Below are 14872 nucleotides of genomic sequence, written 5' to 3'. Positions count from 1 at the left end.
TTCATGTGCTTGGCCGTGACCTGGGGCAGGGCTCAATCGCGCCCAGCTTGCACATTTGCAGGGTAAAGCAGAGCCCCCATGTTGACAGGCTGAGTAAGGATGCAGTGCCAGAGACAGAGCACCGAGCAGGTGTAGCTTAAAAGGAAAGCCAGAGCCTCTGTCCCCTAGCTACAGAGAGGCAACAGTCCAAGGATAAAATCTGCAATCAATCACTGTTGATAATTAACATCAATTGGTGTTACTGAGGGTTAATAACTGATATTAATGCTACTACTGATTATTATCTATTTGTCAATGCCTAGAGACAGTTTTCAGTGTCACAGCCAGCAGTCAGGGGCAGGGAGGAGATGTGGCAAGGTACTAATGTTATGTAAGAGATAAAAGCCATAAAAACTGGGATGCTGTTAAAATCCTACCACGCACAGGATGGCCCCCCACAACCACCTAAAGAACTGTCCACTCTAAAGGTCAATAGAATTAAGGTTGAGAGACTCTGATTTAATTGTCTGTGTTCCTCAAGTTTCCCCTAGGCCCACTGTCCCTTCTGAACGGGCCAGGGTCATTGTACTTCCGTCTCCAGCTATTTCTGTATCTGCTCAGGGTTCAGAGTTTGACTCTACCACTTGGAGTTCAAGGGCAGATTTAAACAGGTCTCTCTCACACACACAGCGTGTGTGACCTTGGGCAAGTTATTTAACCTTTCTGAACCTCAGTTTTTCATTGAAAAACAGGCATGATACCTTCCTTGTTGGGTTTCTGGAATAAGAAAAGGAAAGGCCTACAGAGAACCTCATACAGAGCATAAATCACAGAGAACATGTTACGAAGCTGGACTCTCAGCAAAGAAAGTTAGAATAATCAATTCTTTGGATGGAAAATATAAGATTAGCTCTTTAGCTCACATTTATGAAATACACATTCTAAAAGGCTTAAAGTCCCAACTATAAAGCAGTAAGATTTTTTCCAAAAATGCAAATTTGTTTTTACAACCTCAGAAGAAGGGAAACTTTTTTTACATAAAAAGAAATCTTAAAGAAAAGAGTAGTAAGTTTGAGCACATTGGCATTAATAAATATATAGAGTTCCAGAAAAACATCTATTTCTGCTTTATTGACTATGCCAAAGCCTTTGACTGTGTGGATCACAATAAACTGTGGAAAATTCTTCAAGAGATGGGAATACCAGACCACCTGATCTGCCTCTTGAGAAATTTGTATGCAGGTCAGGAAGCAACAGTTAGAACTGGGCATGGAACAACAGACTGGTTCCAAATAGGAAAAGGAGTACGTCAAGGCTGTATATTGTCACCCTGCTTATTTAATGAATATGCAGAGTACATCATGAGAAACGCTGGACTGGATGAAGCACAAGCTGGAATCAAGATTGCTGGGAGAAATATCAATAACCTCAGATATGCAGATGACACCACCCTTATGGCAGAAAGTGAAGAGGAACTCAAAAGCCTCTTGATGACAGTGAAAGTGGAGAGTGAAAAAGTTGACTTAAAGCTCAACATTCAGAAAACGAAGATCATGGCATCTGGTCCCACCACTTCATGGGAAATAGATGGGGAAACAGTGGAAACAGTGTCAGACTTTATTTTTCTGGGCTCCAAAATCACTGCAGATGGTGACTGAAGCCATGAAATTAAAAGACGCTTACTCCTTGGAAGGAAAGTTATGACCAACCTAGATAGCATATTCAAAAGCAGAGACATTACTTTGCCAACAAAGGTCCGTCTAGTCAAGGCTATGGTTTTTCCAGCGGTCATGTATGGATGTGAGAGTTGGACTGTGAAGAAGGCTGAGCACGGAAGAATTGATGCTTTTGAACTGTGGTGTTGGAGAAGACTCTTGAGAGTCCCTTGGACTGCAAGGAGATCCAACCAGTCCATTCTGAAGGAGATCAGCCCTGGGGGTTCTTTGGAAGGACTGATGCTAAAGCTGAAACTCCAGTACTTTGGCCACCTCATGCGAAGAGTTGACTCATTGACAAAGACTCTGATGCTGGGAGGGATTGGGGGCAGGAGGAGAAGGGGACGACAGAGGATGAGATGGCTGGACGGCATCACTGACTTGATGGACGTGAGTCTCAGTGAACTCCAAGAGTTGGTGATGGACAGGGAGGCCTGGCATGCTGCGATTTATGGGGTCGCAAAGAGTTGGGCACGACTGAGCGACTGATCTGATCTGATGTTCAAGAAAGAACCCCATAAATAAAACTACAAGCAAACTACAGACTGGCAGAAATATTTGTGACCAACAATGATAAAGATATAGTATTAAAACTTTATTTTAAAATACCTAAAAATTAATAATAAGAGGAAAATAACCCAATAGAAAAATGAGCAAAGGATATAAACAGCAATTCAGAAAATAAGTAAAATGGGAGCAATGAACAGATGAAGAAATTCTCAGCATCACTAATAGTCAAGAAAATGAAAATTAAAATAATGAGTTACTCTTTTTTACTTATAACATTGCTTAAAATTTTATGTCTGACAATATGATGTTTAGAATTATTTGGGGAAGTGGTACTTCCATATTGTACAGATGAGAGTGAACATTGGTACACACACTTTGAAAAGACAGTATGATATAATCTTTTATATCTATGAATGAACCTACCCTATAAACCAGAAGTTCTATTCCTGGATATTTGTTCTAGAGGGCAGAATTATTTGTGTTGTTGCTATTTAGTCATTAAGTCATGTCCAACTCTTTTGCAACCCATGGACTGTAGCTCGCCAGGCTCCTCTGTCCATGGGATTTTGCAAGCAAGAATACTGGCATGGGTGCCATTTCCTTCTCCAGGGGATCTGTCCCACGCAGGGATTGAACCCGAGTCTCCTGCATTGCAGGCAGATTATTTACCACTGAGCTACCAGGGAAGCCCAGTATCATTTGTAATATGCAGTAAAACCCAGAAAACAACACGGAAGTCCAACGATAATGAAATAGCTAAATAAAATGTGTATATTCACACAGCAGACTAGTATAAAGAATTGAAAGGGTAAACTAATTCTATTTGTATCAACAGGGAAAGACTTCAAAAATACATACTTGAGGAACTTCTGCTTCCCTATAAGGCAGAGTAATAGAAAGTGATTTCAGTTCAGTTTCTCAGTCGTGTCTGACTCTTCGGACCGCATGGACTGCAGCATGCCAGACTTCCCTGTCCATCACCAACTCCTGGAGCTTGCTCAGACCCATCCGTCGAGTCAGTAATGCTATCCAACCATCTCATCTTCTGTCATCCCCATGTCCTCCTACCTTCAATCTTTCCCAGCATCAGGGTCTTTTCTAATGAATCAACTCTTTGCATCAGGTGGCCAAAGTATTGGAGCTTCACCTTAAGCATCAGTCCTTTCAACGAATATTCAGGACTGATTTCCTTTAGGATGGACTGGTTGGATCTCCTTGCAGTCCAAGGGCCTCTCAAGAGTCTTCTCCAACACCACAGCTCAAAAGCACCAGTGGTCCAACACTCACATCCATACATGACCACTGGAAAAACCACAGCTTTGGCTAGACAGACCTTTATTGACAAAGTAATGTCTCTGCATTTTAATATGCTGTCTAGGTTTGTCATAGCTTTTCTTCCAAGGAGCAAGCATCTTTTAATTTCATGGCTGTAGTCATCATCTGCAGTTATTCTGGAGCCCAAGAAAATAAAGTCTCTCACTGTTTCCATTGTTTCCACATCTATTTACCATAAAGTGATGGGACCAGATGCCATGATCTTAGTTTTCTGAATGTTGAGCTTTAAGCCAGCTTTTTCACTCTCTTCTTTCACTTCCATCAAGAGGCTCTTTAGCTCCTCTTCCCTTTCTACCGTAAGGGTGGTGTCATCTGCATATCTGAGGCTATTGATATTTCTCCGGCAATCATGATTTTAGCTTGTGTTTCATCCAGCCCGGAATTTTGCGTGATGTACTCTGCATATAAGTTAAATAAGCAGGGTGACAATATACAACCTTGACATACTCCTTTCCCAATTTGGAACCAGTCCAGTTCTAACTGTTGCTTCCTGACCTGCATACAGATTTCTCAGGAGGCAGATCAGGTGGTCTGGTATTCCCATCTCTTTAAGAATTTTCCACAGTTTGTTGTGGTCCACACAGTCAAAGGCTTTGGTGTAGTCAATAAAGCAGAAGTAGATGCGTAATACCAGAAGTTCTAGCCAGAATAATTAGGCCAGAAAAAGAAATAAAGGGCACCTAATTGTGTCATCTGTGAACAGAGGTAATTTTATTTTTTCCTTTCCAATTTAGGTGCCCTTTATTTCTTTCTGGCCTAATTATTCTGGCTGGAACTTCTAGTTCACACTGACTAGAAGTGGCAAAAGCAGACATCCTGTCTTGTTCCTCCTCTTAAGGAAAAACTTTCAGTCTTTCATTATTGAGTATGATATTCACTGTGGGTTTCATATATGGCCTTTATCATGTTAGGGGAATTCCCTTTGGGGCTTCCCTGACGGCTCATATGGTAAAGAATCCTCCTGCAATGTGGGATACCTGGGTTCCATCCCTGGGTTAGGAAGATCCCCTAGAGGAGGCCATGGCAACCCACTCCACTATTCTTGCCTGGAGAATCCCCATGGACAGAGGAACCTGGCAGGCTACAATCTACAGATTCGCAAAGAGTCAGACACAACTGAGCGATTAAGCACATAAACATATATAGATATACATATACATACACATTTTTTAATGTCTGGAAGCTCACACACCAAAATTGTAAAAATGGAGAAAAAGGAAAGGGGCAAGGTATAGACTGTAGGGAATGGAATAGTTGCTTTTGCTCCAGTATTCCAATGTTTAAGAAAATGTATTTGTGTACTACTTGTAAAATTAAAATTAAGATCACAATAGCTAGTGTTTAGTTTTCCTTGTCACCAGTGGGTATTGTAGATGTCAGGGTAGAGTCTGTCCTCGCTACAAGCAGGTGGGGTTTTTTTTAATGGACTATCAGGTTTCTCCCTGAGAATCCCTCCAACCCACAGCAAAAGCCCCAAGGCACTTGGCCGCACAGGCTTTTCAGTCCCACCTATGTCTGTTGCCCCCTGGTGGTGATGCTGAGTAACTGCTGCCTTTTCCTGATGTCAGTGGGAGGGGCCAGGCTAGAAAGTAGCCCTTGCCTCAAAATGGCTCCAGGCATGTGCATAGCTGGGGCTGGGGTCTTATAGCTGATGGACAGGCCTCAGGATGCAGCTCTTTCTGGATATTTGGCCCTGATCTGCTTTCCTCGAGTGGGCTGCAGACAGAGGGTACTTGGCCAGAGCAAGGCTGGAGCGAGCCCTGTCCCTGGCTGAGTTTTAGCACCTCTTCCTGTTCCATGACTCTGTCCTTCCTTCAGGGGCAGGAACAGGCTAGCACAGGAGCTGGAGTCCTGGGGCCTCAGCGTGGATCCCTATGGAGAGAAGCCCCATCCTTGGCCCTCTGAGAGGGAATCACTTAGCTGAGGCTCTAGAGCTCCGGCTGCCTGAAGCCATGACCACTCACATGTGCCTATGACCCAGCTTTGCATGAAGCTGGGGTCAGGGCTCAGTCTCTGTCCGGAGTCATAGTTCAGTCTGTGATCCCTTTGGGGTCAGAGTTGGATCAGGTTCTGAGCTCAGACTGGGGTCAAGGTTAGGGCTCAGGCTGGGGCTGGGTCAGGGCTCAGTCTCCATCCAGGATCAGGATCAGGAGGAGGACCAGAGCCTCTGGGCTCTGAAGGCAAATCCGTTTCTCTTCTCAGGTTTTCAGGTCAATCTCAGAGTCCCAACGTGATTTTTCCCCTGAGCAGAAATTACGGCCCCGCAGGAGCACCTGCTAAATGGGGGTGGGGCAGGGTGGGACAAGGGGAGTGGCAGGGTGGGGGAGGCGCACCGGCCCTCAGCCAGGCAGCACCTAGACAATGCGACACTTTGTTCTCTAACTGAAGAAGGTGCGCGCTTTGATTTGTGTATGGATAACTCATTTCTTGATAAACTTTAAACTTCCCGCAGACTTTGCCCTCCTCCCAGAGCAGGCTTTCTCCAGCCAGGCCTGACGAGAGGCGCTACATGTGGGAGGTACAGGCCCAACCGTCCCTGGCACATGCCCAGTGTGGATAATTGTCCCTATTTTGCAGAAGGAGAAACCGAGGTACCCGAGGTCACCTGGGAAAGTGTTCTCTGAGTTGGGACTGGGATCCAGGTCTCCAGGTTCCCAGCCCCAGGAGCTGTCTGGGGCCCAAGCTGCGTGCTGTCATTCACGGAAAGATTCGGACTCAACGTTTCACATGCTTATTTTGGTGTTGAAGAGGCTATTACCCACTAACTAAAGGTGCTGGAAGATCCCCTGGAGAAGAGAAGAGCAGCCCACTCCAGTCCTCTTGCTGGGGAAATCCATCCCATGGACAAGGGAGCCTGGTGGGTTACAGTCCACGGGGTTGCAAAAGAGTCAGGCACAACTTAGTGACTCATCAACAACAAAGGCGCTGGGAGCAGAGTCCCTAGAGCTCCGGGATCATCACCAAGGAAAGGCGCCCACCAGCCACTGAGAGGCGAAAATGAAGTGCACCCCCACGCCGTCCTTCCCTGCACCCGCACACCAGACTTTCTGGATGGGGCAAGGTATCCCCTGCAGAAGACAAAGGACTCCATGGCCGAGGAGGGATGGACCCCTTCACTCACTCTCCTCACAGTAGGGAGATCATGGCCCAGAGAGGGCAGGAGAGCTACCCAGGGTCACACAGCTGGTCAAAAGAAGAGCTAGAGTGCCATGCGGCCAGCCACTCCCCCCCGAACCACAGGACAAGGGGCAGTGCCCCTGAAATGTGGCCCTGTATCCAGAGATCGTACTGGGATGCCAGGGCTGGGGGCTGAAAGCCAGTGGAGAGCTGCAGGGTGGGGGTCCAGGCCTGAAGCCCCACTGATGGTGGGCTTTGTGTTGCATAAGGCTCTCCATGGCCAGTGGTCAGGAGAGGGCAGGAGTGGCCGGAGAGACCAGGGGTGGCAGGTTCTTCCCAATAAGTGAATTCCTGCTGCAGGTGACAATATGGATGGATCTCAGAAACAAAAGATGGAGGGAGCATCCTGGAAAGCTATCTACAGTGCGCTGCTGCTGCTGCTAAGTCGCTTCAGTCGTGTCCGACTCTGTGCGACCCCAGAGATGGCAGCCCACCAGGCTTCTCCGTCCCTGGGATTCTCCAGGCAAGAAGGCTGGAGTGGGTTGCCATTTCCTTCTCCAATCTACAGTGTGCCACCATCTCCATAAAGCTCAAAAAGAAGAGTAGTAAGCAATAGATCGATTAGACACTTAGGCTTGCAAGTATAATAAAACCCTTTTTTTAAGAAAAGGAATGATAAACACGAAATTCAAGATAGTATATACCTCCAAGGGGTCTTCAGAGAGTAGCGGACACATAACTAGGTGTGAATTACTGGAAATGTTCTAACTGGGGAGATGATTGATGGGCCATGGGTGTTTATTATATGATTAAACTTTATTACATTATGTTCTTTATATGTATTATATTATTAAACTTTATATTTTACCTCTACAATAATGACTATTTTTATCAATTTGGCCTTCCCTAATGGCTCAGACAGTAAAGAATCCACCCACAATGCAGGAGACCTGAGATCGATCCCAGGGTTGGGAAGATCCCCTGGCGAAGGGAAAGGCTACTCACTCCAGTATTCTTGCCTGAAGAATTCCAAGGACAGAGGAGCCTGGAAGGCTATAGTCCATGGGATCACTAACTGTTGGACACAACAGAGCGACTTTCACATATCAAATTTACCATGTGCCAGACCCTTTAATAAACTCATTATATCCATGAGCTCATTATATCCTCACAACAGCTCTGTGAGGTGGGTGCCTATTTTACAGATGAAGAAACAGAGGCACCAGTGATTTGCTGGAGATCGTATAACTGATATGAGATCCTGGATTCTAATCCAGGCAGTCTGATTCCAGAGCCTGTGACCTAAAACCCTCTACCAAGCTACATATATTATTTATAAGTATCTTATTTTTAATGTAACTTTTAAAAGTTAAAATGTACAAGGAGAGATATGTTCCACGTGAGATATCGATGTCCCCACCTGTTCTTCCCTTCCCCTGGTAAAATCCTCCCCTCCCTCCCCATCTTTCCACCTCCCTTCCCACCTCCTCTCTGCCTACCCAACAGCCCACACTCATCTTCTCTGGGCACCCAGCTTTCATGTGCAAGCAGGGCAACTGGTGCAGTCAAGGTTGACACGCCGAGCCAAGAAGATTAGGGGAGGAAACCTCCTTGGTCCCCACTTCAAGGACCTGAGGGCTGGACCAGAGCTGCCTACCCTGGGTTGGGAGGGGCAGTGAGTGAAGGAAGGTCTGGCTTCCCTCTGACGCCTTCTCTTGGCTTCTCCCTGCAGTGTGGTCCTCACTCTCTCCAAAGCAACCAGCCTGGCCCCACTCAACCCCTTTATTTATAAACCATATGTCCCCGTGTCCCTGCCCGTAACTTCTGTTTGTCCAAAGCCTTAACTGCGTCCTCTGAGGACCAGAGGTCCTGGAGCACTGGGAGGGGCCCGGGGCAAGCTGTGTTCAGGGATGTTCAATTGTGCCCCTCCCCCTGCTCAGGAACCTACAGGGACTCCCATGAAGGTTGCAGGACCTGATGCATAGAACTTGCTCAAAAACTGGTAGTTGTCCCCATTTAAAATGTTAATTTCTGTTGTTGCCTCCCAGGAGCAATTCCAGATGGCTTGGTCAGGTCCCTCAAAGTTGGGAGCGGAGGGGAAGTGACCCGTCTTCACTCACACAGCAAGGCAGTTTGAGGTTCTCCCCTCCTCACTGCACTGCCTTTCTACTCCGTGCTTCCTACCAGTACAGAGAAATGGAAAGAACTTGGGCCCCGACCATGGCTCTGAATCCTGGCTCTGCCCTTGCTGGCTGTGCAACTTTGAACTGGTTGCCTAACCTCTCTGACTTATAGTTTCTTCATTTTTAAAATATAAGCATGTCTGCTTTGTTCAATACTTGATACGCAGAACAGTGCTTGACAAGTAATAGTATCTCCAGAAACATTTCTCCATTAAATGAAAGAGTGAATCCCTAAATCTCAGCTCATTTATGAGTATCAAGCAAAGCAATATGGATGAGAAATCTTGCACAGAGCAAACACACTGCTGCTGAGTCGCTTCAGTCATGTCCGACTCTGTTCGACCCCACAGACGGCAGCCCACCAGGCTCCCCCGTCCCTGGGATTCTCCAGGCAAGAACACTGGAGTGGGTTGCCATTTCCTCCTCCAATGCATGAAAGTGAACAGTGAAAGTGAAGTCGCTCAGTCGTGTCTGACTCTTAGCGACCCCATGGACCGCAGCCCACCAGGCTCCTCCATCCATGGGATTTTCCAGGCAAGAGTACTGGAGTGGGGTGCCATTGCCTTCTCCAAACACACAGCAGGACATTGTAGATGAGATTCCCCTTTGCCCCTTCATGGACCACTCTGAGGGCTCTAGCCTCCCTTCTGATCCTCCATCTCCAAAGCCCAGATCATCCTGAAATTCCCAGGAACAAAGCTCCTGGAACCAAAGGAACAGGCTCCGAGAGCCCCAGCCAGCCTCCTCCGCAGCTTCCCTGCCTATCCTGTGGTCCCTTCACTAAGTGCCTAGAGAAATAGCACCTCCAGCCTCCTTGTTAGGTCCAACCTGCAAGGCCTGCAGCCCCGGACACCCCTGGACACCCCTTTCCTCTATTCTCTTTGGTTCGATAAACATTTCCCTCTCTCCGTGACCAGTGGAGGTGCACAGGTGGGCAGGCTGAGTGAGCTGAGAGCAGGGAGCCAGGTGAGTCTGACAACCATGCCCAGGTACCCATTGTGTTCGGAGCGATTCTGGAGGCTGTAAAGGCCTTCCCAGAAATGGATCGGGGCTGCCCCACGGGGACAGGGCAAGGCAGAGACAAGAAATGACCTCAGTGAAAAGCAGCCAGAGATGAGAGCTAAGGAAGGCTCAGGCAGCAGAAAGAGCTCCAGTCCAAGTGAGGACGGAGCCCCCAGGTGAGTGAGGGAAAAGCCTTTGTCTCTGGCTTCAGTTTTTCCAGCTCTTTAATGAGGGCAGGAGTGTAGATATGGGGGATTTGGTCAACTATCTGTCATCCCCGACTCTTCTCAGCTTCCTAGCATTATCACACATCGCATCATCACAGCTTGCTCCCACAGTCTCCATGGTCCCCACATGCAGACACGGCTGTCCCAGGACACCCAAGAGAACAGGCAGCTTCTACTTCCAGCCTGACCTGCTAAGGAACCCTACCCACCCCCTTCTCGACTCCTTCCTCAATCTATTACACCCCAGAACCTGCCTTGTAGAGCCCACAAGGGATTAGCAGCCATCAGGGGGAGGGGGTAGGACCACGTGAGCATGAGATTGGGGCTGAGAAATAGTCCCCTTGCTCAGCCCTGGGCAGGGACCTATCTGGCTTCCTCAAGAGCTGGGCTGAGGTGCAGGGTGGTGCTTCCACCCTCAGAAGCCCCAGCATGTGCGGAATAAAGGCCAGGTCTGTGGGTGCTGCACAGCCCCCCCTCCCTCGGCAGGGGGTTGGGTCTGGGTCTCCAGCACCTGCATCACGGCCGAGAGGGGTGGGCACGATGGTGCCCGTGGCCAGCCTCTGTGAAAGCCCACCATGACCCACCTTCCCCTCACCTCCATGCTGTTGCCAAACTGATTTGGGGGAGGGGTGCCCAGGTGCCCCAGCCCAGGAGAGGCTCAGGCAACTGGGAAGAAGGAGCATAGTGCAGTCCTGCACCTTCTAGAGCTGGACGGACCCTGTCCTGGCCGTGTGGGATAATCGGGTCTCCCAAAGCATCCTGGAGCTTCCAGGATGGAACCAAGGCCTCCATCCCTCTGCCCATCCCCCATAGCAAGTGCAGAGCCCAGAGGGTCTTAGCTGAGCTGGGGTCTGAATACAAAGACCCCTCCCAGGCCCACACTTGGGGAGAGGCCTTCCGGCATGTGATTTGGAAAAGCCTTTGAGAAAATCCTAGATCCAAGAGGGGTTTCCTGAACTCTCAAATTCAATCCTCCTTGTACAGTTGGGGAAATCAAGGCCCAGAGAGAAGGAACAAAGCCAAGCTTTCATGGGAAGTGGGTGTCAGAGGCAAGCCCAGAACCCTGGGCCCGGACTCCTAGCCCACGTCCACTGCTCTGGTGGCAAGGGAGCCCCGGTGTGCCCAGCACGTCCTGGTGGCCCTGGGTCAGCCTGTTTCCAAGGCTCTGTATGAGATGGGGTTCAGCTCGGACTTACCACCAGCCCACACCACCTTTGCCCACAGCCTGGGGAGACTGGCATGGACACGAGACTCCTCTGGTTCCAGCACAATGAAGGCCAGTCAATGATTCATGAAGGCTCTTTTCCAGGAAGCCTTCACTGTGTACATCAGGCGCCTGCTACTGGCCACAGTACAAGCCCCCCTGGACAGGCCGGATGGGGATTAATCAGTGACGGGCCCTGAGGAAGGTCCTCCCCATCCTTCAGGCAGACTGTAAGCAGCCCACCCCCAACCCCTAGCCTCTCCCTCTCTCTCTCTCTCTCTCTCTCTCTCTCTCTCTCTGTGTCTCTCAACCTTTGTAATCTGTGTCTTCTGATAACTGGTTATTTTTCTCTCTTTCCGAGTCTCTCCCCTACCCCCTCCTTCTCAGTCTCTCTCGTGCACACACACACACTTACCTGCTTCCCCCTTCCCCAGGGGCCCCAGTACCCTCACCCTGAACTCAACACTTGTCTCTCTTTCACCCTGTCCCCTTGCACCTGCCCTCAGGAGAGGTTCTCATAGAATAAGCACACCCCCAGCCCTGAGGTTTTAAATAGGGGAATCTGAAAGCTGAGGAGCCCTCAGAGACGACGCCCAGGCTACAGTGACAATATGTGCTCTGTGGAAGATCAGTTGTCCAAAACAGTCATCAAATTGCTTTCAAAAGAGAGTTCTATGGACAAAAATAAGTTTGGTGAACACTGGCTTCAACAAGTTCTTTATTGCAGGACTTGTCAGAATCTCTACTACAATGAGTTTCCCAGAGGGCGATGTGCTTTTCAAAATTACCTCAGCCCCTGGGAAAACCGGTCAAGAGCTGAGGCAACCACAGAGGACAGGAGAACCGCCCACACCATTCACTCAGGCCAGGTCTGGCCACAGGAATGGCACCTGTCAGTAAAATCCCATGGCTGCCAAGCTTTGTCTCAAAGCTAATTCTCCAGAATTTTCCCTCCAGCTTGAGGCAGCTTCACGGGAAGAAAGAGGGAAAGAAAAGTGAGCAGGGAGCTGGGAGCCCTCAGAATTTTCTGGAACTGAAGATTTGGGCCCAATGGAAACATTCCTAGGCTTGGTGTCTCGAGGCCCCACATTCCTGGAGGCAGATGCAGCGGCTCCTCCCAGAGCGGGAGGTCAGCAGTGCCAGCAGTGGAAATTCTTGGAGTTCGTCTCGGATGGAAGGTGCTGCCGGCTCATCAGTCACAACCCGGACACATCAGCTAATCCTGGAACTTCACGAACAGTTTAACAGAGTCATCCTCTCCACAGAGCCCAGGAATCCTCTTGCAGGGTGTGGAGCAGATACAGAGCAGCGAGGCAGTGGGGAGAGAGAGAGAGGCAAACAGGCAGGGGACAGAGAGATCTGAGTGTACAGGGGACTGGTAAATGCCCGTGTCCCTGTCTTTGCTGCTAAGACCTGGAAATATGGGTGAACACACAGTGTGCTAGAACCGGAGCTCACAAATACTTCTTTCAAAATTGCAGGTGTATGCTTGTCGGCTCACACCTGCCAGAGGCTATAGACAGCGAGGGGCCATGTGCCCCTGGACTGTGGGAGAGGTTGCCTCCCAAACCGGCCTAGGTCAATGATTTGACCTAAGACACAAAACTAGCTCCATCCTTGTTGAGCATGGAACTCACCTCCCAGTGCTGATTCACAGGAATGTCAGCTGAGGAAGCGTGGTATGTGAAAATAGAGGTTGCCAGCATTTTTATCAAATGTATAATTTATTATGCATTTCTCACTGGCCAAAAAGGTAAAAACACCACCACGTTATGTGTAATGTGCCCAAGCAAGAAGATCTGACTTGGCGAGGCAAGGAAGGAGTCTGGTCTCTACCAGGCTCCCAGGAGCTTGCTTTTCCCAGAAGGCAGTACCACACGGACTACCTGGAACTCAGCACATGCCAGTCTGCTCTGTGGTCTGGGTAATGTGCCTTCATTGTGTTCAAAAACTCAAGCTCGGCGATTTAAAGTCTCCTTGGAATTCAGACAAATCACCCCAAATGTGTGAGATGTTCACATCAATTCAGTGGCAAGCAGATGCTATAGGAGGTTCCACTGTCACCTCGGGCATCACTGATTCCTGCTTTATGGCCATCACTCTTCACCACACCCACAGCCACCAAAGTATATTGACACCTAGCATGACCTGGGCATAGCCCACAGCTGTCAATGTCTACGTGATTATGACTAACTTTATTGGTTTTATGGGTTTAGGTTGTTTGGTTGGTTTTTTTTTTTTAGTTCCTTAGAGGCATAGGTTATCTAAATTGCATTCTGGAAAATATAAGTGAGTGAAAATCACTCAGTCATGTCCGACTGTTTGTGGCCCCATGGACTGTAGCCCACCAGGCTCCTCTGTCTATGAAATTCTCCAGGCAAGAGTACGGGAGTGGGTAGCCATTCCGTTCTCTAGGGGATCTTCCCGACCCAGGGATCAAACCCAGGTCTCCTGCATTGTAGGCAGATTCTTTACTGTCTAAGCCACCAGGGAAGTCTGAAAAATATAAGCTAAGTTTTTTTTAAAAATAAAAAATAAAACCCACATTAAGTAAGGGGTCGAGGATATGTTAACCACTTTTCAGAATGTTCGAGAGTTCTGTCAATGGTGAGCTCCCACCCTTGAGAATTTTTTCATGTTTATTAATTCTTTGGGATTTCTTCTTTTGGACTGATCTCATTGGTTGAATTCACTAAATCTCTACCCCCTCCCCGCTCTTTCCCTCCCTCTCTTTCATTTTTCTCCCCCAAAACAATACTTTTGTCCCTCCAAATTGTAGTTCCATTGGCTCAAGCAGTACTTGTTGAAAATGTATACCAGCTGCCCCTTCCTGAGCACAGCCAGGCCAGCCCTCCCAGGCTCATATTCTCCATGGAGGGCAGGCAGGTTTCATGTAAATTGAGCATAGCACCTGGTGTTGGACATCTTTTAAGATACATGACCATGAGCAGAGGAGGTTTCTTTAGCCTTTGGCCAGGGATTGGTCCTGGATGAGGCTGCAAGAGCTAGCAGAGCACTGGGTCTGTGTACCTACACAAAGCTGTCCCGTGACTCTTCCATGAGAATCACTGGCAGGTTCTCAGGACAGATCAGAGGATGATCCAAATACAGTACTGTAGGAATGAGTTCTCCTCCACCACACACGGTTTCTAATTTGGACCTTACTGGATAGACACCTCTAAAAAAAAATATGGCTCAGACAGTAAAGTGTCTGTCTGCAATGCGGGAGACCCGGGTTCAAGCCCTGGGTTGGGAAGATCCCCTGGGGAAGGAAATGACAATCCACTCCAGTACTATTGCCTGGAAAATCCCATGGACAGAGGAGCCTGGTAGGCTACAGTCTATGGGGTCGCAAAGAGTCGGGCACGACTGAGTGACTTCACTTTAAAGAGAAAGAGAGAGAAAATGCACTCTTTCCCACCTAGAGGTGATGTGCAAAATACATGTCTCGTGTGGCAAGGGCACTTATCTACCAAAAGCATCCCACAACTGTTGAGCTGGACAAGATCTTGGAGGTCTTTCATCCTGCTGATGACACTGTAACCCTTTAAGTGCTGAACTGCGAAGAGGTCTAGGGAAGGCTAGAGACTAGAGAAGCAC

General features: G+C 48.4%; 1 protein-coding gene across 4 annotated transcripts in view; it reads right to left on the bottom strand.

The window, feature by feature from the left end:
* GHRHR (growth hormone releasing hormone receptor) overlaps positions 1 to 11394 on the bottom strand; it is a 29428-nt gene extending 18034 nt beyond the window's left edge. For 2 of the 4 annotated variants that reach the window (XM_086398462.1, XM_086398458.1), the window contains exon 1: positions 11265 to 11394. In XM_086398462.1, coding sequence (XP_086254588.1) covers positions 11265 to 11309 — 45 coding nt within the window. In that variant the 5' untranslated portion in view covers positions 11310 to 11394. The remainder of the gene's footprint in view (positions 1 to 11264) is intronic. The other 2 variants (XM_086398457.1, XM_086398463.1) reach the window with 1 other exon arrangement.
* Positions 11395 to 14872: the final 3478 nt, after the last annotated feature.

Source organism: Bos grunniens, chromosome 4 (assembly GCF_055505025.1).
Source record: "Bos grunniens cultivar Pamir isolate PY7600 chromosome 4, Bosgru_T2T1.0, whole genome shotgun sequence".
Lineage (NCBI taxonomy): Eukaryota > Metazoa > Chordata > Mammalia > Artiodactyla > Bovidae > Bos > Bos grunniens.
Note: the sequence above shows the minus strand (reverse complement) of the source record. Positions and strands in the feature narration are given on the sequence as shown.